Raw genomic sequence first — 27917 nt, forward strand, 5'->3', positions numbered from 1 at the left:
GGAAGATGCCTTTACCTCCCACCTGCCTGCTGGTTTTTAATTCCCTGCTTTTAATTCTCTTGCTTCACAGGTCAGGCAGGCTCCAGAAGAGTGTGGTGATTTCTTTGTCTGGGGGAATGATGATGCTGTGCCCCAGGCCCTGTTTCTGGTGCGGCGTTTCTACTCACGCACCAACAGCTTTGTGAAGATTGAGCCAAGCAGGGAGAAGCTCACCTGTGGCCAGCAGCAAACAATCAACATCCACTATGTCCTGCAGGGCTACAGGAATGCCACCCACGCAGACTTCTACTATGTGGTAAGTGTGCCCCTGACTCCCCTTGATTCATCACAAGTCAGGCAGAAATCCCCAGACCAGTGTTCACAGATCATAGGTAAGGTTAATGGCCTTTAAATGCATCTAAGTACCTAAAGGATGGAGGTTATGATTATGGACCTGGCTTTTTTTCAGTGGTGCCCAATGATAGCACAAGGTGTAATGGTCACAAACTAGAACACCTGTGGTTTCACTCAGACATGAGAAGAAACTTCTTTGCTTGGAGGGTGGCAGAGCACTGGACCAGGCTGCCCAGAGAGGTTGTGGAGTTTCCTTCTCCGCAGAATGTCAAAACCCTCTTGGGTATGTTCCTGGGTAACCAGCTCTAGGTGAACCTGTTCTAGCAAGGAGGTTGGACTAGGTGAACTCTGGAAGTCTCTTCCACAGAATCACAGAATCACCAAGGTTGGAAGAGACCTCAAAGATCATCAAGTCCAACCTGTCACTGCAGACCTCATGACTAGACCATGGCACCAAGTGCCACATCCAATCCCCTCTTCAACACCTCCAGGGACGGCAACTCCACCACCTCCAACCCATACCAGTCTCTGATTCTCTACATCCTATCAGAACAGCACTCAAAATTAATGAGAAAGGAGAAAGTGCTTTGCATCCCTTTCATCCTGAGTTTTTCCTGTGCCCAGGTGATGACAAAAGGAAAAATTGTCCTCAGTGGCCAGAAGCAAGTCAGCATCTCCGGTGGTGAGTTCTAGACCATCTTACTGCTGATCCTTTGGAGTGTCCTTTTGAGCACCAGGTCATTAGTAAGTTTTGTAAGAAAGGGTGCAAGCAGAAAGCTGCAGGTGATTCAGGTACTAGTTCTTAAATGCCATGACTTGTCACCACTCACAGTGTCCTCCAGCACCCACCAGTCCCCTGTATCATATTCAGATTTACCTTCTTAGTTGAAAGATTCATTGTGACCAAACAGAAGGAATGTGACTTCCTTCTGCTTTGGATTTCTCACCAAGGAGTACTGAAAATGATAGCTGCTTTCACCAATAAGACTAAAACTCCTTGAAGTGTGGAACAACAGATGTCCCACCTGACAGGGGTATTCAGTTTGGAATTGATTGCACTTTTGGAAGCCTGCTCTATTTCTAGTTTTCAGCAGGTGACTTAAGTAAGCCTTGCTCCACATAGAGGACTTGTTTGGTATTTGCCATCTTTGCTCTTAAACTTCATTTCCTGTCCCTGCTCTGGGAAGTTGTGATCCATACAGATGAGAAATTCATCTTTCTTACTGCAAAGAGAGCTCTCCCTTAGCTCAGGAGACTGTCACATCGCCTCTCGTGCAGGAGATTCAAAGGCAACGCTGTGCTCTTCTCAAACAATCATGCACAGATTTCTCTGCCCAACTTGTACTCAGCTCAGACTCCCCCCTGAAAAGCACACTGCTCCAGTTTCTGTTTGTTGTCTTGCTGATGGAAGCTGTTCCTCATGATCAGAGAAATTAATCTTCTATTATCTAATTTCCTTGTTTTTTAAGGGTGCTGGGAGGTTATGGACAAATATGTAGTCCTTCAAACAAAGCTGAGGTTTGTCTGATCTCTTTTGCTGGTTCCTCTTCCTTTGTTCCACATTCCTTCCACAGCTCCCAGAGGTACATTTGCAATCACACTGACTGTCACTGAGAAGCTCGCCCCCAGTGCCAGACTGTTGCTCTACACAGTGCATCCTCGTGGGGAGATCGTGGCTGACAGCTCTTGGATACACAGCGAAGTCTGCTTCAAAAACAAGGTGAAAAGCTTTGTGTGCTTATCAAGGGCTGTATCAGCTGGCTTTTTGCAGAGAGAGCAGTTAAGGAATGGCTTCAACAAGAATGCTGCACTTGGGATGCTCTTTAGGAATGAGAAAAGTACAGACATGCCTGGAATCATGAGGGGCCATCCCTGGAACTGATACGTGTGCTCAGCCTTGGATTAAAAGTTCTTTATTGTATGAGGAGAGGGAGGTGACTACAGGATTACAAAGGTTTTTATTGATTATGTGAAGCACCACATTTTCTGTGCCTGTGAATGTTTACAGAGCAAAGGCCATCTAGCTGTGGGAGCTTTGCCCCACTGGAGCAGAGCGGGTGCTGCTGAAGAGTGAGATTTAGACCTGTGTGCCAAGATGATTCTCCTAATTTCTGTGTCTTGGATTTTTTTTTTAATTTCCAGCTCCATCTTGAATTCTCTGAGGAGCAGGGTCTCCCAGGTTCCAAAATTGGTCTCCACCTTGAAGCTGCTGCCAATTCCTACTGTGCCCTGCGAGCCGTAGATCAGAGCGTCTTCCTCCTTCAGCCTTCACATCAGTTATCTGCTGAGAGCGTAAGCCACATCCCTGGCCCTGTGTTCTTTTGAGCTAGGAGCATCAAGAAGGATGTGTGATCTTTCTGCTGGTGGCTGTGGTTTTTGCTCTCCCCTCTTAGTCATTGATGAAAGGTCTATGGCAGTTGTACACTTCAAAGACAAACCAATAGGGAGGTATTTACTTTTGGAAGGCACAGCAGCGTAAGACGTAGTCCAAGAAAATGCCTGATGTGAATCCTTGACAGCACAGTCGCCTCCTGGGGAGTGCTTGTGTGCACTTTAGCACTCAAACAGGCCTTGAGTCCAGAACAAAAGCTGCAGATTTCAGCTAGTACCTTGTCAGTACTTCCTCTTTGCATAACGCATGCTTTTTGCTCAAGTTTACCCCCCAAAGCCACAACAGTTCATAAGGAGGAGGGTAGAGCCCAGTCCTTGTGTCTCACTAGCCAAATTGCTTCCTTATCTCTAAGTAGCATCACTAGACAGACCCTTCACAGCCTACAGGATTGCTCAGGGCCCACCACAAGCTTTGAAGAAGTGATTCTGCACCTGCCGGGGACCTTCTTTGTGTTTACTGTAGTCATTCTCCCTTCCCAGGTATACTACCAGCTAGGTGTGAACGATTTATATGGCTATTACTACAGGGGGCTGAACCTTGCAGATGACAAGCCAGAGGAGTGCACCCCAATCCAATCCATCTTTTCTGATGGCTTGTATTACGAACCTGTGAACGTCAGTCGTGACGGCGACGTCTACGGGATTTTCAGGGTATGTGCTGTCTGTGGTTCTGGAAGTGGGAGGTATTTCAGAATGATTCACATGTTCAACCATCTCAGGGTGTTTATTACTGCAAAGAAAAGGCACCTGATGCCTGGAGCTGCCTAAACACTCTGATCATGCAGTTTCTGCCTTCTTACCACCACCTGTTACTCAAGAAGACTGAAAATCACTACTAGATGTATTCATTTGTATCCTGCTCATGCTTCAGTAGACATTTCCTACACATGACTCATGACCTCAGGCATTCTTAGTGAAGGTCTGAGCCTGTGATGCAGACTACTTGGTTCCTGATAGATTTGCCTCTATTCCCAGCCCCATGGCCTAAGACTGTTCATTCATATGCCTCATTATTAGAATCATAGAATCACAGTATCAATAAGGTTGGAAAAGACCTCAAGTTCAACCTGTCACCTAAGACCTCATAACTAACTTCAAGTGCCATGTCTAATCCTCTCTTGAACACCTCCAGGGACAGTGACTCCACCACCTCCCTGGGCAGCACATCCCAATGGCCATTTCCTCTTTCTGCAAGGAACTTTCTCCTCACCTCCTGCTTAAACCTCCTCTGACACAGCTTGAGGCTGTGGCCCCTTGCTGGGCTTCACATACTACCAGGTGTCACTGTTCCATAAGACATAGGAGAGAAAGGTTGGAGAGGAAAAGGAGTGAGTTCAGGGTTGAAAAGATGGAATGAGAGGAGGGAGAAGTGAGTTAGTATCATAGTATCATTCAGGGTTGGAAGGGACCACAAGGATCATCTAGTCCCAACCCCCCTGCCATGGGCAGGGACACCCCACACTAGACCAGCCTGGCCAGAGCCTCGTCCAGCCTGGGTTTAAACACCTCCAGGGACAGGGCCTCAACCACCTCCCTGGACAACCCATTCCAGGGCTTCACCACTCTCATGGGGAAGAACTTCCTCCTCACCTCCAGCCTCAATCTCCCCACCTCCAGCTTCATTCCATTCCCCCTAGTCCTATCACTCCCTGACATCCTGAGCAGTCCCTCCCCAGCCTTCCTGGAGCCCCCTTCAGATACTGGAAGGCCACAATGAGGTCGCCTGGGAGCCTTCTCTTCTCCAGACTGAACAGCCCCAACTCCTTCAGTCTGTCCTCACAGGAGAGGTGCTCCAGCCCTCTGCTCATCCTCCTGGCCCTTCTCTGGACACCTTCCAGCACCTCCAGATCCCTCTTGCAATAGGGGCTCCAGAACTGGAGGCAGTACTCCAGGTGGGGTCTCCCCAGAGCTGAGCAGAGGGGGAGAATCACCTCCCTTGCCCTGCTGGCCACACTTCTCCTGCTGCAGCCCAGGCTCTGGTTGGCTTTCTGGGCTGCAAGTGCACACTGAGAGCTCCTGTTGAGCTTCTTGTCCACCAGCACCCCCAAGGCTCTCTCCTCAGGGCTGCTTTCCAGCCAGTCCCTGCCCAGCCTGGATTTGTGCCTGGGATTGCCTCGACCCAGATGCAGGACCCTGCACTTGCTCTTATTGAAGCTCATGAGGTTGGCTTGTGCCCACCTCTCCAGCCTGTCCAGGTCCCTCTGGATGGATCCCTTCCCTCCAGCTGTCTGCTGCACCACACAGCTTGGTGTCATCAGCAAACCTGCTGAGGGTGCACTCAATGCCACTGTCCATGGCACCCACAAAGATGTTGAACAAGCCTGGTCCCAGGACTGATCCCTGAGGGACTCTGCTTGTCCCTGGCCTCCACTGGGACATGGAGCCATTGACAGCCACTCTTTGGGTGCAGCCATCAAGTCAGTTCCTTATCCATCTAGTGGTCACCCATCACACCCATGTGTCACCAGCCTGGAGACCAGGATGTGGTGCGGGATGAGTTGATGAGTGGCAGCCCAGGTGGGAGAAGTGGCATGCACTAAGGCACTAATTGATTCTTTCACGTTTAGGATATGGGCCTGAAGGTTTTCACCAACTCTGTGCTACGGAAGCCAGTTCTGTGCAATGAAATCAAATCAGAAATGGAAGATTACCCCAGATATTTGCACCATGGTTTTGCCCTTGAGAATGCCCCTGGAGAAGGTAAAAGAAGATTCACACTGTATCTTCAGTTGCAGTCTACCTGGTCTTCAGCACTGTTACCTGTACAAAATAACAGCCAGCACAGGGAAATAGGCCTAGATGTCCAAGTTTGCCTTAGAATCATAGAATCACAGAATCATAGAATGATGGGGGTTGCTGTGGTGAAGAGTTGGAAAGCACCTCTGGACATCAGGTAATCCAATCTATCTGGATGTCATCTAATCCAACCCCTGCTGCTAGAGCAGATTCACCCAGAGCAGGTTGCACCAGACAATGTCCAGGTGGGCTTTGAAAGTCTGCAGAGAAGAGGACTCTACATCATCTCCAGGCAGCCTGTTCCAAGTGCTCTGCCACCCTCAAAGTAAAGAAGTTCTTACTCATGTTTAGATGGATCTTCCTATATTCAAGTTTATGCTTTGTAGTCCTGTCACTGGGCACCACTGACTGGCCCCATCCCCCCAGCACACCCCCTTCATAAGCACTGATAAGATTCCTCCTCAGCATTCTCTTCTCCAGGCTAAATAGCCCAAAGTCCCTCAGCTCTTCTTCACAAGAGAGATGTTCTGTTCCCCTCAGCATCTTTGTAGACCTTTGCTGTACTGTCTCAGGCAGGTCCCTGTCCCTCTCAGCTGGGGAGGCCACAACTGGACACAGTACTCCAGATGATGCCTCAACAGGGCAGAGTAGAGGGAGAGGACAACCTCCCTTAGCCCTCTGGCCACACTCTTCTCAATGCATCCCAGGATACCACTGGCTTTCTTGGCCTCAAAGGCACATTGGTGGTTCACGGTCAACCTGTTGTCCTCCAAAGCTAAGCCCCAACTCTCTCTCATTTAGGTACATTAGCTTTTTGGAGTTTTCAGGTCAGAACCTTAGATCAACTCACAATTCAATCATGTATTTACAGGGAAACATTAAGGCAGAAAAATAAGGGCAATTCCCAAAGTTGAGAATTCACACAGCACTTAACATGCTTAGCACATGATCTCCAAAGCCTTTACAGATCAGATCCTTTCTTGAACACCTCCAGAGACGGTGACTCCACCACCTCCCTGGGCAGCACATTCCAATGGCCAATCTCTCTTGCTGGGAAGAACTTCTTCCTAACATCCAGCCTAAACCTCCCCTGGTGCAGCTTGAGACTGTGTCCTCTTGTTCTGGTGCTGCTTGCCTGGGAGAAGAGACCAAACCCCACCTGGCTACAACCTCCCTTCAGGGAGTTGTAGAGAGCAAGAAGGTCTCCCTTGAGCCTCCTCTTCTCCAGGCTAAGCAACCCCAGCTCCCTCAGCCTCTCCTCACAGGGCTGTGCTCCAGACCCCTCCCCAGCTTTGTTGCCCTTCTCTGGACACCTTCAAGTGCCTCAATGTCCTTCCTAAACTGAGTGGCGCAGAACTGGACACCGGACTCAAGGTGTGACCTAACCAGTGCTGAGCACAGGGCACAATGACCTCCCTGCTCCTGCTGGCCACGCTATTCCTGATGCAGGCCAGGATGCCATTGGCCTTCCTGGCCACCTGGACACACTGTTGGCTCATGTTCAGCCTACCATCAACCAGTACACCCTTTTAATGGAAAAAAAAGAATGGAAAAATGCTCCTGTGGAATTTTGCTTTCCATATGTGGTGTTAAACATAGTATCATAGCATCAGTCAGGGTTGGAAGGGACCACAAGGATCATCTAGTTCCAACCCCCCTGCCATGGGCAGGGACACCCCACGCTAGATCAGCCTGGCCAGAGCCTCATCCAGCCTGGGCTTAAACACCTCCAGGGACAGGGCCCCAACCACCTCCCTGGACAACCCATTCCAGGGCTTCACCACTCTCATGGGGAAGAACTTCCTCCTCACCTCCAGTCTCAATCTCCCCACCTCCAGCTTCATTCCATTCCCCCTAGTCCTATCACTCCCTGAGATCCTGAGCAGTCCCTCCCCAGCCTTCCTGGAGCCCCCTTCAGATACTGGAAGGTCACAATGAGGTCACCTGGGAGCCTTCTCTTCTGCAGACTGAACAGCCCCAACTCCTTCAGTCTGTCCTCACAGGAGAGGTGCTCCAGCCCTCTGCTCATCCTCCTGGCCCTTCTCTGGACACCTTCCAGCACCTCCACATCCCTCTTGCAATAGGGGCTCCAGAACTGGAGGCAGTACTCCAGGTGGGGTCTCCCCAGAGCTGAGCAGAGGGGGAGAATCACCTCCCTTGCCCTGCTGGCCACACTTCTCCTGCTGCAGCCCAGGATCTGAATAGAATAGAATGGCATAGAATGGCATAGAATAGAATAGACCAGACCAGGTTGGAAGAGACCTTCAAAATCATCTGATTGGCTTTCTGGGCTGCAAGTTCACACTGAGAGATCATGTCTGACAGCAGTTCATATTCTCCTAGCCTGGCCTCTTTTATACTACACTGTAACCATACACAATCTTCTAGGTCACGAAAAATTGATTGGTGGGAGCGGCATTAGCACTATTCGAAAATACTTCCCTGAGACCTGGATTTGGGACCTGGTTCATACAGAGTGAGTACTTTTATCTTCACTTCTCACCTCTTTTGTGGATTTTTGGGTTGACACATGTTGCTGAAATTAATTCTGAGAAGAAGCAGCCACAGAACATTTCTGCTTTGTAGGTTCCTGTATCCTTTTCCCAACCGAGTTCTCAACCTTGTACTCAGTGCCAAACCTCCTTGAACTGTGGGTGACCTCTCTTCAGTGCTGGGCCTCATGCTCTTTAACATCTTTATTGATGATCTGGATGAGAGCATTGAGACCATAATCTGTAAATTTGCTGACGACACCAACCTGGGGGCAGGAGTTGATCTGCTGGAGGGTAGAGAGGCTCTGCAGAGAGACCTCAACAGGCTGGACAGATGGGCAGAGTCCAAGCGCAGGAGATTGAACACATCCAATAACCCCATGCAGAGCTACAGGCTGGGGTCAGAGTGGCTGAGAGCAGCCAGGCAGAAAGGGACCTGGGGGTGCTGGTTGATGGTAGGCTGAACATGAGCCTGCAGTGTGCCCAGGCAGCCAAGAGGATCAATGGCATCCTGGCCTGCATCAGGAACAGTGTGGCCACCAGGAGCAGGGAGGTCATTCTGCCCCTGTACACTGCACTGGTTAGGCCACACCTTGAGTCCTGTGTCCAGTTCTGGGCCCCTCAGTTTAGGAAGGATGTTGAGTTGCTGGTAGGTGTCCAGAGAAGGGCAACAAAGTTGGTGAGGGGCTTGAAACACAGCCCTGTGAGGAGAGGCTGAGGGAGCTGGGGTTGCTTAGCCTGGAGAAGAGGAGGCTCAGGGGAGACCTCATTGCTGTCTACAACTACCTTAAGGGAGGTTGTAGACAGGTGGATGTTGGTCTCTTCTCCCAGGCAGCCAGCACCAGAACAAGAGGACACAGTCTCAGGCTGCACCAGGGGAGGTTTAGGTTGGATGTTAGGAAGAAGTTCTACACAGAGAGAGTGATTGCCCATTGGAATGGGCTGCCCGGCGTGGTAGTGGAGTCATGGGAAGTGTTCGGGAGGAGACTTGATGGGGTGCTTGGTGCCATGGTTTAGTTGTTTAGGTGGGTTGGATTGTTTGATGGGTTGGACACGATGATCTTGAAGGTCTCTTCCAATCTGGTCTATCCTATCCTATCCTATCCTATCCTATCCTATCCTATCCTATCCTATCCTATCCTATCCTATCCTATCCTATCCTATCCTATCCTGTCCTATCCTATCCTATTCTATTCTATGCTTTGCCTTATCCTTCTGATAAGGAGAAAAAGCAGGGGCTAAGAGTAGAGTAAAAGCACTTGTTTAAGTGAGAATAGTAGCAAAATTTCTTACTTTTCATCAAATTTTTAATTCTGTAGCAGAAAAGTCAGGTTATTTAGTTTTTCTAACAAGGCTGTCATCACACCTGCAATGAGAATGTCTTCACCTTAGCTATGCAGCCAGGGGCTGTTCTAGAACATTAGTCCAAATGTATTTCTTCTTCTTCTTCTAATTTCTTCTGTTTGGGCATTGTGGTATTTAAAGAAATGGTACTTCTAAAATAAAGAAGCTGAGCATTCTGCCAAGTGCTTTTGAGCATAAAGTTCCTCAGCACCTTCATCTTTACTTCCAGCTTTCTGATGTTTTGTAAACTGTGGAGAGGTATCTTGCAGAAGGTCAGATGGAAACAGAATGTGGTGGATTGAAGTTTCCTCCCAGCATTAAGTCAGACAAGCTCACATAGAATAGAATAGAATAGAATAGAATAGAATAGAATAGAATAGAATAGAATAGAATAGAATAGAATAGAATAGAAATGAATTGAATTGAATTGAATTGAATTGAATTGAATTGAATTGAATTGAATTGAATTGAATTGAATGGAATTGAATGGAATTGAATTGAATTAACCAGGTTGGAAAAGACCTTTGAGATCATGAAGTCGAACATATCACCCAACACCATCTAATCAACTAAACCATGGCACCAAGTGCTTCATCCAGCCTCTTCTTAAACACCTCCAGTGATGGTGACTCCACCACCTCCCTGGGCAGCACATTCCAATGGCCAATCTCTCTTTCTGGGAAGAAGTTTCTCCTCACCTCCAGCCTAAACCTCCCCTGGCACAGCTTGAGACTGTGTCCTCTTGTTCTGGTGCTGGTTGCCTGGGAGAAGAGACCAACCCCCACCTGGCTACAATAGAAGCAAATTAAACTGTATTTACAAGCACAAACTATGCTCTACAACGCAATGGATATGTACAAAATATAGAAGAGTCACAATATTATACAGATATTTCCAATTAGCAAAAAACTTGGAAACCCCCCATGTAAAAAAGAGCAGGGAATCTGCTCCACTGACCTCCCCCCCAACCTCCCAGACCCCCCTGTACCAAGAGAAAGCAAGGAGTTGAGAGAAAGCAGTGTTAGTCTTATCTCAAGGCCAGCCAGAAGCAGCACATTATCTCCCAGGCGAAACAAAATTGCCAAGATCCGAAGAGAAAAGGAATGGGAATGGAAGTGAAAAGTGAAGAATTGTTATGGTACAGCTTCTCTTATCCCAGACATTTATCCCATGAATTTGTTTAGAATGATCTTTTGGTTTCCTTTTTGCCCCCAATAGTGATTTATTTGTATTTTGCTACTTTTCTGCTTGAAATCTGCCGCTAAATTTTAAAGGCATAGCCTAAAACTCCCACACAGAAGTACTAACTCAAGTACAGAGCTTATCGTATAAACTGCCTTGAAAATGCCAACAATAATTTCTCATTGTTTTCCCTTCTTTTCCTCAGTTCCAAGGGGGAGGTAAATGTCTCCTACACCATTCCTGACACCATCACAGAGTGGAAAGCCAGTGCTTTCTGTGTGCAGGATGATGCTGGCTTTGGCATCTCCCCACCGGTTTCAGTGACGGCGTTCCAGCCGTTCTTTGTGGATCTGACTTTGCCATACTCTGTCATCCGAGGGGAGAAGTTTAACTTAATAGCCAACGTCTTCAACTACCTCAACAAATGCATTCAGGTATTACCAAGTCCCTTTTTACTTGTCTGTTTCACAGAAATCTCAGCACTCTCCTGCGCAGCGCACAAGGAATGTGTTGAACTAACACTTTAGTCTAACACAGCCTTTCTCCCTTGACACATCCCTGTGTCATAACCTTAGGAAAATGTGTCTGATGATCATGGAAGATAAGGACTTTATCACTATGAAATTTAGTTGGTTTTGCTCCTGAAAGAGGAGCTTGAGCAGAGGGTGTGGGTATTGTGCCGTTGCAAATCACTCAGCACAGTAAGTGTGTTGTGTGTGGCAGTAACTTATAAGAAGCTTTGACTAAGGAGTACAGACACTTGGGTGTACTTCTATGAAAAATAACCACTAAGAGTGAGCAGAAAAGAGACAGGTTTGCCACTTCTTCAAGGAAATGCCTCATCCTTCTGTCCTGGTACCAGCCCATACACAGTATCATAGTATCATAGTATCAATCAGGGTTGGAAGGGACCACAAGGATCATCCAGTTCCAACCCCCCTGCCATGGGCAGGGACACCCCACACTAGATCAGGCTGGCCACAGCCTCATCCAGCCTGGCCTTAAACACCTCCAGGGATGACACCCCAACCACCTCCCTGGACAACCCATTCCAGGGCTTCACCACTCTCATGGGGAAGAACTTCCTCCTCACCTCCAGCCTCAATCTCCCCACCTCCAGCTTCAGATGACAGACAGCTTCTCTAGCAAGTCTACCTTGGTCTGCAGCCTAACTCTAGGTGCAAACTATTTCATTTGTAAACTTTCTCCTTTCTTTGTCTCAGATCACTACTGTGCTGGCAACATCAAAAGACTACAAGGCAGAAATGCTTTCACCAGAGGGAAACAGGGCAAGACTGTGTGCCAATGAAAGGAAAACCTACATTTGGACTGTTAGCCCCCACAAACTTGGTATGTTTGTCTTTCCATCATCTTGATCAATCCCTATTCAGGCATTTCCGGGCAGGTCCATTGCTTGCTCCACAAATGTAGTATTAAACCTCTCCTAAATCTCCCTTATATGCACTACATGTGCAGTGAATCATTCTGGTGTTTTATCTCTTCTGATTTTTGGTAGCCCATTTCCTGTCCATTTTAGGAAGAACTCTTCACTTGCCACATTATGCATGAAGTACTGGCAGAATTTCACATGCCTATGATCTCTTAGCTGACAGTTTTGTACCTAACCAACTCTATTCAGTAGGAAGAACATGAGCAACAGGCAAAGAGGACATTGCTCCTCCTACATTTTACAGTGGTGTTCATTCACATTTAAACACTGGCACAGGCTCCTCAGGAAGCTGGGGTTGCTTCTTGGCAACCTGGGCACATGCTGGCTCATGTTCAGCTAGCTGTCAATCAACACTGCCAGGACTTTCTCTGCTTTGCAGATTTCCAGACACTTGCTGTAGTATTGTATGGGGTTGCTGTGACCCAAGTGCAGGATCCAACACTTGGTTTTGTTGCATCTCATGCAGCTGGCTTTGGTCCATCAATCCAGCCTATCCAGGTTCCTCTGTAGAGCCTTCCTACCCTCAAGCAGATCAGTAACTCCTTCCCCTCTGTAAACTTCTCTAGATCATTGATAAAGATATTAGAGAAGTGGCCCCAGATTCTGAGCCCTGGGGGACAATGCTTTGGGCAGCTGCCAGCTGGGTTTGACTCCATTCACCACCTCTCTCTGGGCCTGGCCATTCAGCCAGGTTTTTACCTAGCAAAGCATTCACCCAGCATTCAGTTAACAAAGAGACAGCAGAGCTGTAACTATTGTAATGCTGCCCTAGGCCAGAGAAAACTCAGCACAATGCTAAGACGAGGTGGAAGCTAGGAGCGAGTACTGTCAGTTTTTTGGTCAGGATCACCCCTATCATGACGCCCACACTGGGGTCCTGGGCAACCACTCTTTCCACTAGCAAACAGATATGGACTCTTCAGAAGATTTGTTTCTACTGACCTGCCTTCAGAAAAGATATATTTCTAGCCTAGAAGACCTTGTGAAAACCAATGGTAACTCTTGGCATGGAAGGTGACTCTTTACTTGGGCTGTTGGGTGGCTTTCCAGGTGAGGTGAAATTCACAATCACTGCCGAAGCCAAACTGAATACCAGAGATACTGGAAATGGCACATCCTCAGAAGAGGAAGCAGTTCATAGGGACACCCTGATCCAAACCCTGCTTGTTGAGGTATGTATTTGCTTTCTGCTTTGTGGAAACTGCAGTTCCCGTGGCTGCGAGTCAGAAGCAATTAGCTAAGTGTGAGGAGGAAAGGCTGCTGACACAGATGGAGCTGTGCACACTAAGAGTCTCCATGTGAAAGTGAGTGTAAATCACAACAACCAATGACATCCACTATGCTCCTGCCACTGTCCTCTTCCTGAGACCATGAGCCTGGACACCCCATGGATGTCAGTAGAGATGTAGCAAGAAGGGAGGAGATTCCATACCTTACCTATAAATGCCTTTAGCCCGTGACTGTAATACTGGGGAGGGGAATGGAGGACAGATTTAAAATGAAAAGGATTTATCTTGAGCGTTATAAAGCAGCAGGCACACAGGATTAGCTGGACAGGGTCCCTCTCAGGGAGTGGAAGTGTCCATTTCACAACTACTTGCTAACAAGGCAGGTGCTCTGGACAGGGTGTTGGGTAAAAGAGAGCGAGCCAGGAACTGAGAGAGATTCTTGTGGAGATAGGGTAGGACTGGGTACAAGGGGTGCACTGTTGGGATGGAGACATCCACATATTGTTTCATACTATTAAATTGCCCTGGCTTTATGGTAATGCTCTACATTTTTCTTCCTGTTCCTGACCATTTCCCTGCAATTGAACAGCCTGAAGGTATTAGAAAGGAATTGACTCAGAGCTCTCTCATCTGCACGAACGGTAAGATGAGTTCATTCCTTCAGCACAGGGAATCAGGGGAACTGCTTCACTGTTTTGTAGATTTTGTCCTACAAAACCAGAGAGCCTTCAAGAGGAGGAAAGAAGGTCTCAGGGCTGGGCTGGGCTGGGATTTTCAGAGATACTTTTGGGTCACTGGGCAAGTCTCTGCAGCATTTTCTTTACCCAGGCTGCAAATTGTAACAGTCACTTCAGTGAAAAGGCAAAGAATTCTGGAAGAAGAAGAAAAAGATTACTTTAACAGTTCTTCTTGTTACATTTTCTCATCAGGTACAACAATTTCTGAACCAGTGTCTCTCAGCCTACCAAGAAACCTAGTGCAGGGATCAGCAAGAGCTTATTTTTCTGTCATTGGTAAGTGTAGCGCTTTGACTAAAGCCAAAAGTAAATGGCAATTCTCTTGTGCCTCACCAAGTTCCACCAGGAATACATGTGCAAAACTAATGCAAAACTGAGGAAATACTGGATCTTGATTTTAGAGGAAATGTTTCCTACTTTGCAAGCTGAAGGACATAAGGGACACAGAATTCTCTCATATCAGGAGGAGAAAATAGTCAAATTATTTCAACTGATGTTGCATTTCAGGTATGCTCCCTTAGCATGTCTTGTTCTCTGTAGTGAAACTGTTAATTCAGCCAAAAAGAGTGAGACAAGACAGAGTTCAGAAGGAGTTTGCTTTGTTGAAAAAAAAAACAACTTCAACACTTTACTAAATGCACAACTTCAAATCACAGAATTGCTTAGACTGGGAAAGATCATCAAGTCCAACTATTAGCTTGGCCCTGTCAAGGCCTAGACTAAACCATGCCACTAAACACTGTGTCTATACAACTCTTAAATACCTCCAGGCAAAGGACTTCACCGCTGTCCTGGGCAGGCTGTTTCAATGCCTTGTAACCCTAATATGCAATCTAAACTTTCCTTGACATAACTGGAGGCCATTTCCTCTTGCTACTTGGTTGGAGAGACTGATCCCCATCACTCTAAAAACAGTCTCACAGTATCACCAAGGTTGGAAGAGACCTCAAAGATCATCGAGTCCAACCTGTCACCATAGACCTCATGACTAGACCATGGCACCAAGTGCCACATCCAATCTCCTCTTGAACACCTCCAGGGATGGGGACTCCACCACCTCCCTGGGCAGCACATTCCAATGACTAATGACTCTCTCAGTGAAGAACTTTCTCCTCACATCCAGCCTAAACTTCCCCTGGCACAGCTTGAGACTGTGTCCTCTTGTTCTGGTGCTGGTTGCCTGGGAGAAGAGACCAACCCCCACCTGTCTACAACCTCCCTTCAGGGAGTTGTAGAGAGCAAGAAGGTCTCCCCTGAGCCTCCTCTTCTCCAGGCTAAGCAACCCCAGCCTCTCCTCACAGGGCTGTGCTCAAGGCCTCTCCCCAGCCTTGTTGCCCTTCTCTGGACACCTTCAAGTCTCTCAATGTCCTTCCTCAACTGAGGGGCCCAGAACTGGACACAGTACTCAAGGTGTTGTAGAGATCAAGATGCTCTCCCCTGGTCCTTCTGTTCTCCAGGCTAAATAATCCCAGTTCCTTCAGTTACCCCTCTCAAGCCTTGTTCTCTAGACCCTTCACAAGCTTTGTTGCCGTTCTGTGGACATGCTCCAGCACCTCAATACCCTTCTTGTGGTGAGGGTCCAAAACAGAAACCAGGATGCAAAGTGTGGCCTTACCAGTGCTGGGTCCAGGGTGACAATCACTTTCCTAGTCCTGCAGGCTACACTATTCCTGATACAGTCTGGGGTGCTGTTGATCTTCTTGGACAAATTGGGCACAAGTTAGCTCATGTTCAACTCTCTGTGGATCAACACCCCCAGGTCTTTCTCTGCTAGGCAGCTTTCTAACCCCTCTGACCCAAGCCTGGTTTGTTCATGGGGTTGTTGTGACCCATGTGCAGGAGTTGGCCTTCTTGGATCTCATATAATTGGCTTTTACACAACAAAAGGCATTTGCCAGTGAGTGTGTTCCCATAGAATAAACCTTTCAGATTTACTGATCTTGATGCTATTATTAAGACTGACAGTTCTCTTTGGTGAGAAATGTTGGAGGTTCTGAACTCAGATTGATTTCTCAACACAGTGGTTTTGCATGTTTGAGTCAGTGTGAGAAGTGCTGATTCTGCATAACCCAGCATCTGTAGCTTATCAGTGTCATACCCCACACAACATTCTCACGGTAGAAGTAGGGGGAAGTAGGTTGTAAAGGGCAGGGAAATCCAACCCTTCTAGAAGGTTCATAGCCATTTCTCAGAGTGCATGTTTGGTGCAGAACTCTTCCCCTGTACTCAGCACTGGTGAGGCTGCACCTTCAGTACTGAGTTTGGTTTTGGGGCAGTCACTACAGGAAAAACATTGAGGTGCTGGAGGGGATCCAGACAAGGGCAGCAAAGCTGGTGAAGGATCTGGTGAACAGGTCTTGTGAGGAGAGGGTGAGGGAGCTGGGGTTGTTTAGTCTGGAGAAAAGGAGGCTGAATGGATTCCTTCTTCCTCTCTACAGCTCCCTGGGAGGAAGTTGGAGGAAGGTGCAAGTTGGTCTCTTCTTAAGAATAACTGATAGGGTGACAGGGAATGGCCTCAAGCTGCACTAGTGAAGGCTTAGCTTGAATATTAGAAGAAACTTCTTCACTGAAAGGGTTCTCACAGACTGGAACAGGCTGCCCATGGAGGCAGCTGAATCCCCATCCCTGGGGATGTGGTGCTGAGGGACATGGTTTAGCACCAGCCTCGGTAGTGTTAGATAATGGTTGGACTCGATCTTAAAGGTCTTTTCCAACCAGAAGCTGTGCCAGACAATAATTATGCTCAGATTTTGCTCAAATTCTCAGCATCTCCCAGGTGCCCAGCATCAAAATAAAAACAACACAACAAACATTTGGGACATTTCAACCTTTTTTCTAGGCTGTGCCTTTAGTTACTGTGCTCTTTACAATGCCCTGAAGGGAGGTTGTAGCCAGGTGAGGGTTGGTCTCTTCTCCCAGGCAACCAGCACCAGAACAAGAGGACACAGTCTCAAGCTGTGCCAAGGGAGGTTTACGCTGGAGGTGAGGAGAAAGTTCTTCCTAGAAAGAGAGACTGCCCATTGGAATGTGCTGCCCAGGGAGGTGGTGGAGTCACCATCCCTGGAGGTGTTCAAGAGGGGATTGGATGTGGTACTTGAAGCCATGGTTTAGTTAGTCATGAGGTGTTGGGTGACAGGTTGGGCTTGATGATCTCTGAGGTCTTTTCCAACCTTATTGATTCTATGATTCTGTGATTGCTCTATATTGATCATTAACCTTAGCTTCATCATAAGGTAATACAAAGCAATGCATAATGCTGTGTAACTAAAGAATATTTTAAGGGAACTGACTTCTTCTGTCTTTCATTCTTCAGGAGACATTTTGGGTACAGCCCTGAGGAACATGGAGAACCTCCTCCACATGCCTTATGGCTGTGGAGAACAGAACATGGCATTGTTTACACCCAACATCTACGCCCTGGATTATCTGAATAAGACTGGGCTTCTGACTGAAGAGATTAGAGCCAAGGGTGTTGGATATCTATCTACAGGTGAGAAGTTTGAGATCCTTCCATCTAATCCTGTGATTGTGTGCACTGAAGTCCTAACCTTCATATGGTGAATGTTGACCTGTGATTTCTAGCACCATGTTTATTGCATAGGAGCAATATACCAAAAAGTGCAATCATACTTCCAGGAGCAAGAGCAGCTAGAATTTGGAGTGGCTGGTGGACAACAGGTTGGGCATGAGTTGTCAATGTGCCCTCATGGCCAAGAAGGCCAATGGTATTCAGGGGCACATTAGAAAGAGTGTGGCCAGCAGGTCAAAGGAGATTCTTCTCCTCTACTCTGCCCTGCTGAGGCCTCATCTGGAGTATTGTGTCCAGTTTGGGCTCCCCAGTTCAAGAGGGACAGGGAAATGTTAGAGAGAGTCCAATGGAGGGCCACAAAGTTGATGGGGGGGACTGGAACCTCTCTCTTATAAGGAAAGGCTGAGATACCTGGGAATCTTTAGCCAGGAGAAGAGTAGACTGACAGGAGATCTTATCAATGCTTATCAACATCTAAACAGCAGAGATCAAGAGGATGGGGCTGAGCTCTTTTCATTGTTGCCCAGTGATAGGACAAATGCAACAGGCACAGACTAGAATATGGGAAGTTCCACTTGCACTTAAGGAAAAAACTACTTTACTTTGAGGCTGCCAGAGCACTGGGCCAGGCTGTTCAGAGGCATTGTGGAGTCTCCTTCTGTGGAGTCACTCAGGGCCTGCCTGGTTGGGTTCTTGTGCAGCTTTCTCTTGTCAAACCTGCTTTATCAGGGGTGTTGGACTAGATGATCTTCAGAGGTTCTTTCCAACCCTTACCAGTTTGTGTTCTGTGATTCACCAGTCACAAGTTACTGAATATTAAATCCACATTCTTACTGCTTCAGTTGAATAAACATCATAACTAGGCCTTTACTGTGATGAGAAAATGTGTCTCCTCTACTATGTTTTCAGGGTACCAAAAGCAGCTGTCATACAAGCACCGAGATGGATCCTACAGTTCCTTTGGAAGAAGGGATAGGGAAGGGAGCGTATGGTAAGTGATGACACTTTGCATTTCCCTAGTGCAGAATCTTCAGGCTTTGGAAAGCTGTCCAAGTATTAAGTGATTCTTAATCTTGATAGACTGAATGAATGTAGCTCAGTTAATTTAGATCCTCTAGCAGAGGAAAACCTGGTGGCCTTCTATGATCAAGTGAAAACATTGTCCCACACCACATCCTGGTCTCCAGGCTGGTGACACATGGGTGTGATGGGTGACCACTAGATGGATAAGGAACTGGCTTCATGGCTGCACTCAGAGAGTGGCTGTCAATGGCTCCATGTCCCAGTGGAGGCCAGGGACAAGCAGAGTCCCTCAGGGATCAGTCCTGGAAGCTGTCTTGTTCAACATCTTGGTGGGTGCTATGGACAGTGGCATTGAGTGCACCCTCAGCAGGTTTGCTGATGACACCAAGCTGTGTGGTGCAGCAGACAGCTGGAGGGAAGGGAGGCCATCCAGAGGGACCTGGACAGGCTGGAGAGGTGGGCACAAGCCAACCTCAGGAGGTTCAACAAGATCAAGGGCAGGGTCCTCCAGCTGGGTGGAGGCAATCCCAGGCACAAATGCAGGCTGGGCAGGGACTGGCTGGAAAGCAGCCCTGAGGAGAGAGACTTGGGGGTGCTGGGGGAGGAGAAGCTCACCAGGAGCTCTCAGTGTGCACTTGCAGCCCAGAAAGCCAACCAGAGCCTGGGCTGCAGCAGGAGAAGTGTGGCCAGCAGGGCAAGGGAGGTGATTCTCCCCCTCTGCTCAGCTCTGGGGAGACCCCACCTGGAGTACTGCCTCCAGTTCTGGAGCCCCTATTGCAAGAGGGATCTGGAGGTGCTGGAAGGTGTCCAGAGCAGGGCCAGGAGTATGAGCAGAGGGCTGGAGCACCTCTCCTGTGAGGACAGACTGAAGGAGTTGGGGCTGTTCAGTCTGCAGAAGAGAAGGCTCCCAGGTGACCTCATTGTAGCCTTCCAGTATCTGAAGGGGGCTACAGGAAGGCTGGGGAGGGACTGCTCAGGATCTCAGGTAGTGATAGGACTAGGGGGAATGGAATGAAGCTGGAGGTGGGGAGATTGAGGCTGGAGGTGAGGAGGAAGTTCTTCCCCATGAGAGTGGTGAAGCCCTGGATTGGGTTGTCCAGGGAGGTGGTTGGGGCCCTGTCCCTGGAGGTGTTTAAGGCCAGGCTAGCTGAGGCTGTGTCCAGGCTGATCTAGTGTGGGGTGTCCCTGCCCATGGCAGGGGGGTTGGAACTAGATGATCCTTGTGGTCCCTTCCAACCCTGATTGATACTATGGTACTATGATTCTGTGATTAATAGACTGGAGAGAGTGCAACAACAAAAGAATGAGATAACTGGGGGCTGGAGTACATCACACTCCAGGGAAGGCTGAAGGAACTAGGTTAGTTCAGTCTGTAGAAGAGTAAGCTAACGGGGAACCTGGACAATTCTTTCAGGACTGTTGGAAAGACAGATTCAGGCTCTTGCCAGGGGTGCACCAAGTAAGGGCAAGAGTTTGACCTTACTCAAACTGCAACAGGGGAAACTCCAATTGGATAGAAGTTAAAAAACATCTTCCCTAGGTGCAGTCTGCAGCACTGAGACAAATGCCCAGAGAGAATGTGGATGTCTCTATCCCTGGAGATTTTTAGAACATAATTGGATAAGAGACTGGGCAACCTGGCAGAGCTTTGAAGCTGGCCTTAATTTAAGCAGGCAGCTGGACTGAAGACTGGAGAGGTTCCATACCCATATGTCTTATTTCATAATTCTATTGATTAAGATTGGAAATTATTAGAATGGAATGGAATGGAATGGAATGGAATGGAATAGAATAGAATAGAATAGAATAGAATAGAATAGAATAGAATAGAATAGAATAGAATAATAGCATTGTTTTCCTTCAAGATCACTGAGTCCATCCATTATCTAACTCTACCCAGGCTGCTGCTAAACCGCGTCCCTCAGCACCACATCGCTGCAGCTTTTAAACACAAGAACCCTTTCAGTGAAGATGTTTCTTCTAATATTCCTTCTAAACCTCTCCTGATGCAATTTAAGGCTGTTTCCTCCTGTCCTATCCCTTGTCACTGTGGAAAAGAGTCCAACACCTTACTCCAACCTCCTTTCAGGGAGTTGTAGAAAGCCATAAGATCTCCCTTCATCTTTCTTTCCTCCACTTTAAACAACCCCACTTCCCCCAGGCTCTCCTCACAAGGCCTGTTCCCCAGACCCTTCAGCAGTTTTGCTGCCCTACTCTGGGCACACTCCAGCACCTCAGTGTCTGTCTTGTAGTGAGTGCCCCAAATATGAAGCCTGTGCTCAAGGTGTGGCCTCACCAGTGCTGAGTACAGGGATAAAATCACTTCCCTGGTCTTGCTGGTAACACTATTCCTGATACAGGCCAAGATGTTGCTGGCCTTCTTGGCCAGCTGGGCACATTCTGGCTCCTGTTTAGCTGTCTGTCAATCATCACCCCCAGGTCTTTTTCAGATGGACAGATTTCCACCTGCTCTTTCACAAGCCTGGAGTGTTGCATGCTGGTGTTGTGACCCCAGTGCAGATCTTGCCTCTTGACCCTTTTGAATGTCAGCCCATTGATCCAAGCAGTCCAGGTGTCTTTGTATAGCCTTCCTACCTTTGAGCTGACCAACAATCCCCCCCTGCAAATTTCCTGAAGGAGCCTCAATGCCCTCATCCAGATCATTGATAGAGGTGCTAAAGAGAACTGACCCCAATACTGAGCCCTGATCATCAGCCATCAAGCTGTGCCTGTGCTTTACCCCTGCTCTGAAAGAATGGTTTCTTAGCATAGAAATCAAGAAACTTCAGGTAATCAGGATTTTAATAATAAAATATATTTAAATTATATATTAAATATATAAATTTGTATGTTTAATATATATAAATTTGCAGATGACACCAAGCTGGGGGCAGGAGTTGATCTACTGGAGAGTAGAGAGGCTCTGCAGAGGGACATGGACAGGCTGGACAGATGGGCAGAGGCCAAGGGCAGGAGATTGAACACATCCAAGTGCCAGGTGCTGCACATTGGCCACAGCAACCCCAGGCAGTGCTACAGGCTGGGGTCAGAGTGGCTGAGAGCAGCCAGGCAGAGAGGGACCTGGGGGTGCTGGTCAATGGTAGGCTGAACATGAGCCAGCAGTGTGGCCAGGCAGCCAGAAGGGTCAATGGCATCCTGGCCTGCATCAGGAACAGTGTGGCCAGCAGGAACAGGGAGATCATTCTGCCCCTGTACACTGCACTGGTTAGGCCACACCTTGAGTCCTGTGTCCAGTTCTGAGCTCCTCAGCTTAGGAAGGAGGTTGAGTTGCTGGAAGGTGTCCAGAGAAGGGCAACAAAGTTGGTGAGGGGCTTGGAACACAACCCTGTGAGGAGAGGCTGAGGGAGCTGGGGTTGCCTAGCCTGGAGAAGAGGAGACTCAGGGGTGACCTTATCACTCTCTACAACTACCTTAAGGGGGGTTGTAGACAGGCAGAGATTGGTCTCTTCTCCCAGGCAACCAGCACCAGAACAAGAGGACACAGTCTCAGGCTGTGCCAGGGAAGGTTTAGGTTGGAGGTTAAGAGGAAGTTTTACACAGAGAGATGTGCTGCCCAGGGAGGTGGTGGAGTCACCATCCCTGGAGGTGTTCAGGAGGAGACTTGACAGGGTGCGTGGTTGCATGGTTTAGTTGATTAGGTGGTGTTGGATGATAGGTTGGACACGATGATCTTGAAGGTCTCTTCCAACCTGGTCTATTCTATTCTATTCTATTCTATTCTATTCTATTCTATTCTATTCTATTCTATTCTATTCTATTCTTCTATTCTATTCTATTCTATTCTATTTACAAAATAAAAAAATATATATTAACATATATAAAATATATTAAATAAAGTTATATATTATATATATATTATATAAATATATATTTAGTTTATATTTAATAATAACAACACTTATTTAAGTTATATATTAAATATAACATTTTGTCTGTTTTATATATATTAATGTATAGAAATACATATTTAATGAAGCAATATATTGAGGTATAACTTATATATATATAAATAACATATAAGTTATATATTTAATATATAAATTTATATGTTTTATGTATATTAAATGTATTACTATATAAATATATTAAAATATATTTTAAATAAAGATATATGTGTAAAAATATAAATGTAATCTATATTTAATAATAGTATATATATTAGTTATATATTTAATATATAAATTTATATGGTCTATGTATATGAAATATAAAAATATATTAATATATAAAATATACATTAAATAAAGTTATATTATTACATATAAAATTTTATATAATATATATTATATCTATAATATACATTATAGAAATAGACAATATACAAATACATTATAGAAATATTATATCTATAATATACATTAAAATATATATTAAATAAATATAAATAATCTTTATATTTAAATATATATTTAATATCTATTTAATAATAACATATATTTAAATTATACAGCAAGTATCTCAATTTATGTTAAATATATAGTAAATACACAAAGATATATTTTTTATCTATATATATTAAAGGAAGTTTTATATATATATATAAATATATGTTTAAATCTATATATAAAATTATATCTATAATTATAAACATATACATATATTTAATGTATATTTAATAATAATTATCTGTATTTAAAACTGACATACAACTCATTTACTTCAGCCATTATGGAGTTCATTTCATAGTAGTATCATAGCAGCAGTCAGGGTTGGAAGGATTTCGTGTCATTTTGTAACCAGATCCGATTGCTTGTGATCCTTCTTGGTCTTGTTGACACCTTACCTGATTTCTGGCTTCCCCCCAGGCTCACAGCCTTCGTGTACAAGTCATTTGCCCTAGCTGGACGCTACATTTACATCGATGAGGATGTCCAGTCTCGAACTTTGATATGGCTGGCAAGCAAACAGAAGTCAAATGGCTGCTTTGAAAATGCTGGGTCACATTTCAACAATGCTTTCAAGGTAACTGAGACAAGTGTAGTCCCAAACTGCCAGTTCTGGCTTTGGGATTTATTTTGATAATTTCTACTTGGCACAGTCTTATTCCCACATCCTTACTCTTCCTAGTTCTGTTCTCTCATAGAGTAGAGTAGAGTAGAGTAGAGTAGAGTAGAGTAGAGTAGAGTAGAGTAGAGTAGAGTGGAGTGGAGTGGAGTGGAGTGGAGTGGAGTGGAATGGAATGGAACGGAACGGAACGGAACGGAACAGAACAGAACAGAACAGAACAGAATAGAATAGAATAGAATAGAATAGAATAGAATAGAATAGAATAGAATAGAATAGACCAGGTTGGAAGAGACCTTCAAGATCATCGCGTCCAACCTATCATCCAACACCACCTAATCAACTAAACCATGCAACCACGCACCCTATCAAGTCTCCTCCTAAACACCTCCAGTGATGGTGACTCCACCACCTCCCTGGGCAGCACATTCCAATGGCCAATCACTCTCTCTGTGTATAACTTCCTCTGAACCTCCAGCCTAAACCTCCCCTGGCACAGCTTGAGACTGTGTCCTCTTGTTCTGGTGCTGGTTGCCTGGGAGAAGAAACCAACCTCTGCCTCCCTTAACGTAGTTGTAGAGAGCAATAAGGTCACCCCTGAGTCTCCTCCTCTCCTGGCTAAGCAGCCCCAGCTCCCTCAGCCTCTCCTCATAGGGCTTGTGTTCCAAACCCCTCACCAACTTTGTTGCCCTTCTCTGGACACACTTTGGCTTGTCCCAAGAGAACTTGCTCTTTCCTCTTCCTGTGCACACAAGGAGATGGAAATGACTTCTGATTCCAGATGTAACTGATGTCTAAGCTATGACTTGATTCATACTTTGTTTCTTCCTAGGACATATCTATTGACCTGTTCTTTGCTCATTCCTCTTTTCAGGATGAAGAGGAAGGTGAATATGCTCTCACAGCCTACGTCGTGGCAGCACTGCTGGAAGCTGGGCACTCTGCTGCTGTAGGTCTTTGATGCTGTTATGTTCTATTAGCCTGGCTCAACCATTTGTCAAACAGTGCACAAGTCACAGTCTTCACGTCCATATTGTTCAGCAATGTGTTAAATGCTGATAGTAGGACAGCAGGGTCAGCTGTTTCCAGGATCCTGCAGCTGCTTTATGTATTTGATGAGAATTTGCAAATTGGTTATTGTCCACTTTCTACAAATTCATTTGAAAGATCCCTGAGGAATCCAGTGCTGTTAAACAAGAGCAGCAGGTGCAAAATCCAGGCTGAACTTTCCCACTCCATCCAGACTCCAGTTGGGAATCTTTTTTTACTTTGCCCAGTCTAACATCCAAGCTATCCAAATCTTCAGTCCTAGAAACTCTCCTCTGTGCACTTAGATCCAAGCTGTATTTCCATTTCCCTACATCAAGAATGGAAAGAAAAGATGAGCTGCAAGGGTGGATACTAGGCATGGAGGAACGAGAGCCAAGTTCTGTTCTCTGTAATATGTTTCCTTCATATCCTTTAGAGTCTGGGGTTTTGCTGGCCTTTTTCTTTGTAAATTGGATAAGAGATAAGAATTGTTCCTTGTCATGTTGTCTCACATTTCCATTCAGACAAACATGTGCGGGGCATGCATGTTCCTCAGATACTGCCTTATGGGGCATCATTGAAACACCCGAGATTGGCAGGATAAAAACATTGTGCAGAATCAAATAGTTCTTTGGCAACATGAATTTAGTTCCAAACATCTTCATAAGGAGCTCCCAAACAGCTAGAAGTGAATCATAGAATCAATGAGGGTAGAAAAGAACTCAGAGATCATCAAGTCCAACCTATCACCCAACACCTCATGACTAACTAAGCCATGGCTTCAAGTGCCATATCCAATCTTTTTTTGAACACCTCTAGTGATGGTGACTCCACCACCTGCCTGGGCAGCACATCCCAATGGCCAATCTCTCTTGCTGGGAAGAACTTTCACCTCACCTCCAGCCTAAACTTCCCCTGGTGCAACTTGACACTGTGTCCTCTTGTTCTGGTGCTGGTTGCCTGGGAGAAGAGACCAACCCCCACCTGGCTAAATCTTCCTTCAGGTAGTTGCAGACAGCAAGGTCTCCCCTGAGCCTCCTCTTCTCCAGGCTAGACAGCCCCAGCTCCCTCAGCCTCTCCTCACAGGGCTGTGCTCCAGACCCCTCCCCAGCCTTGTTGCCTTTCTCTGGACACATTCAAGTGTCTCAATGTCCTTCTTAAACTGAGGGGCCCAGAACTGGACACAGGACTCAAGGTGTGGCCTAACCAGTGCTGAGTACAGGGGCACAATGACTTCCCTGCTCCTGCTGGCCACACTATTTAGTGTGGAATAGTGAAGCTGCACAGACAGGACTTACTAGTAGTGTGTTGGTGATGTTTGAGCTGAAGTAGCTAGCATTCACAGAGAGGGTCTGTAAGGTTAAAAGGGCAAGAAGAACTCTCAATAGCTGTAGCTAGCAAATAACTAGTAACATCCATCTGAAAGAGCCTTCTTCATCATGACTCCTCAAAATACACAGCTGTGTAAAAATTATCCACATTTTACAGCTAATGCAACCAAGGGTCAAAGGATGCACATGGGGAAGATGATCTCCCAAGTGAAGAAAAGAACCAGTGCTCTGTTATCTGCCCATGCTGCCTCTAAATAAATGCAGAAGGGAGGCAGCACCACTGGAAGGGCATCTTCTGCACTGTAGGTCCTTAAACATACCATAGATCATGTATGTTTTTATCATGTAGGGTCAAGGATGGCAGCTTAAAGAGAAGGTGAAGCACAAGTTCAAGTACCTAACAACCCTACATGTTTTGTGTTACTAGCATCCTGTTGTTCAGAGTGGCATGAACTGTTTGGAGACTGCATTTAGCAAGGGGATCAACAACCTGTACAACCAGGCCCTCTTTGCCTACACTTATGGATTAGCTGACAAAGAGACAAGAAGCCAGTTCTTCCTGGAGAAGCTGGACGAGACAGCTACCAGAGATGGTAAGTGCAGGATGGCAGTGATCCAGGCAATACAGCTGCTGAAATGGCCTGTGGTAGGCTGTAAGCTATTCTGAGGTACAGTTTTCTCATACATGATGCTCCTTTCTCATTTGTGCAACTAGATTTGTGTCAAGGAACTTCTCTATTTGTCTCTTTTGACTTTGCAGAAAGTTGAGTTGTGCCATGATTTTCTTAGAATTATGAAAAAATATAGGTGGGAAGAGAGCCCTGGAAGTCTTAGTCCAAGATAGTGGAAGATTTTTACCTAGTTTCCCTATTAGCCTCCTTTTCTACATGCTGAACCTACCCAGTTCCCTTGGCTACATCATGTGCTCTAAGCTGTAACTGTCTTGTCATAGAATCAACCAGGCTGGCAAAGACTTCAGAGATCATCAAGTCCAACCTATTACCTAATACCTAACACCTTATGACAACCCTTTCAGGTTGTTGTAGACAGCAATAAGTTCTCCCCTGAACCTCCTCTTCTCCAGGCTAAGCAACCCCAGCTCCCTCAGCCTCTCCTCACAGGGCTGTGCTCCAGACCTCTCCCCAGCCTTGTTGCCCTTCTCTGGACACATTCAAGTGTCTCAATGTCCTTCTTAAACTGAGGAGCCCAGAACTGGACACAGGACTCAAGGTGTGGCCTAACCAGTGCTGAGTACAGGGGCAGAATGACTTCCCTACTCCTCCTGGCCGTATTCCTTCTGATGCAGGCCAGGATGCCATTGGCCTTCTTGGCTGCCTGGGCACACTGCTGGCTCATGTTCAGTCTACTATCAACTAGTACCCCCAGGTCCCTTTCTGCCTGGCTGCTCTCCAGCCACTCTGACCCCAGCCTGTAGCACTGCACGGGGTTGTTGTGGCCAAAGTGCAGCACCCAGCACTTGGACTTGTTGAATGCCATCGTGTTGGACTCTGTCTATCTGTCCATCTGTCCAGCCTGGCAAGGTCCCTCTGCAGAGCTCTCCTATCCTCTAACAGAGCAACTCCTGCCCTCAGCTTGGTGTCATCTGCAAATGTATTTAATAGTGGACCATCACTTCAGCTCCTCTTTGACTCATACAACCCACTTTTATTAATTCTCTTCCTGTTGTCTTTTCCATGCTGGAACTAAAATTTTCCAGTTCAGGACACTGATGGCCAAGAGGGAATTCTATGCTTGCCTCCTGCACAGCAGTGTAATGAAGTAACCAGCGAGTAATTTTCCTGTGTTTTTAACAGGCCACTCTTCTGTTTTCAGGTGGTTCACTTCATTGGCAGAGAGAACATAAACCACCAGCAGAACAGGTCCCTGTTTTCTATTCCCGTGCACCTTCTGCTGAAATTGAAATGACCAGCTATGTCCTCTTGGCTTTGCTCAACAAACCCAAACTCACTCCAGAAGACTTCTCTTACATATCTCGCATTGTGCACTGGCTTGTCAAACAGCAGAACCCATATGGCGGTTTCTCCTCCACCCAGGTAACAGCTGTGGCTGTGGTGAAAAAAGAAAG

The 27917-nt window shown here is 46.5% G+C and overlaps 1 protein-coding gene across 1 annotated transcript in view; it reads left to right on the forward strand.

The window, feature by feature from the left end:
• The window catches only part of LOC137455352 (ovostatin-like), a 56110-nt gene that overhangs the window by 17769 nt on the left and 10424 nt on the right, over positions 1–27917 (forward strand). The window contains exons 12-29 of the mRNA XM_068166079.1: positions 71–295; positions 958–1015; positions 1908–2053; positions 2476–2625; positions 3205–3375; positions 5292–5424; positions 7849–7936; positions 10684–10912; positions 11702–11828; positions 12979–13100; positions 13747–13798; positions 14087–14170; positions 17208–17384; positions 18333–18414; positions 23273–23429; positions 24346–24420; positions 26259–26424; positions 27665–27885. Of these exons, the coding sequence (XP_068022180.1) occupies positions 71–295; positions 958–1015; positions 1908–2053; positions 2476–2625; positions 3205–3375; positions 5292–5424; positions 7849–7936; positions 10684–10912; positions 11702–11828; positions 12979–13100; positions 13747–13798; positions 14087–14170; positions 17208–17384; positions 18333–18414; positions 23273–23429; positions 24346–24420; positions 26259–26424; positions 27665–27885 (2463 nt within the window). The remainder of the gene's footprint in view (positions 1–70; positions 296–957; positions 1016–1907; positions 2054–2475; positions 2626–3204; positions 3376–5291; positions 5425–7848; positions 7937–10683; positions 10913–11701; positions 11829–12978; positions 13101–13746; positions 13799–14086; positions 14171–17207; positions 17385–18332; positions 18415–23272; positions 23430–24345; positions 24421–26258; positions 26425–27664; positions 27886–27917) is intronic.

Source organism: Melanerpes formicivorus, unplaced genomic scaffold (genome assembly GCF_026170545.1).
Source record: "Melanerpes formicivorus ecotype bairdi unplaced genomic scaffold, bMelFor1.0.p_v2 SCAF_96, whole genome shotgun sequence".
Lineage (NCBI taxonomy): Eukaryota > Metazoa > Chordata > Aves > Piciformes > Picidae > Melanerpes > Melanerpes formicivorus.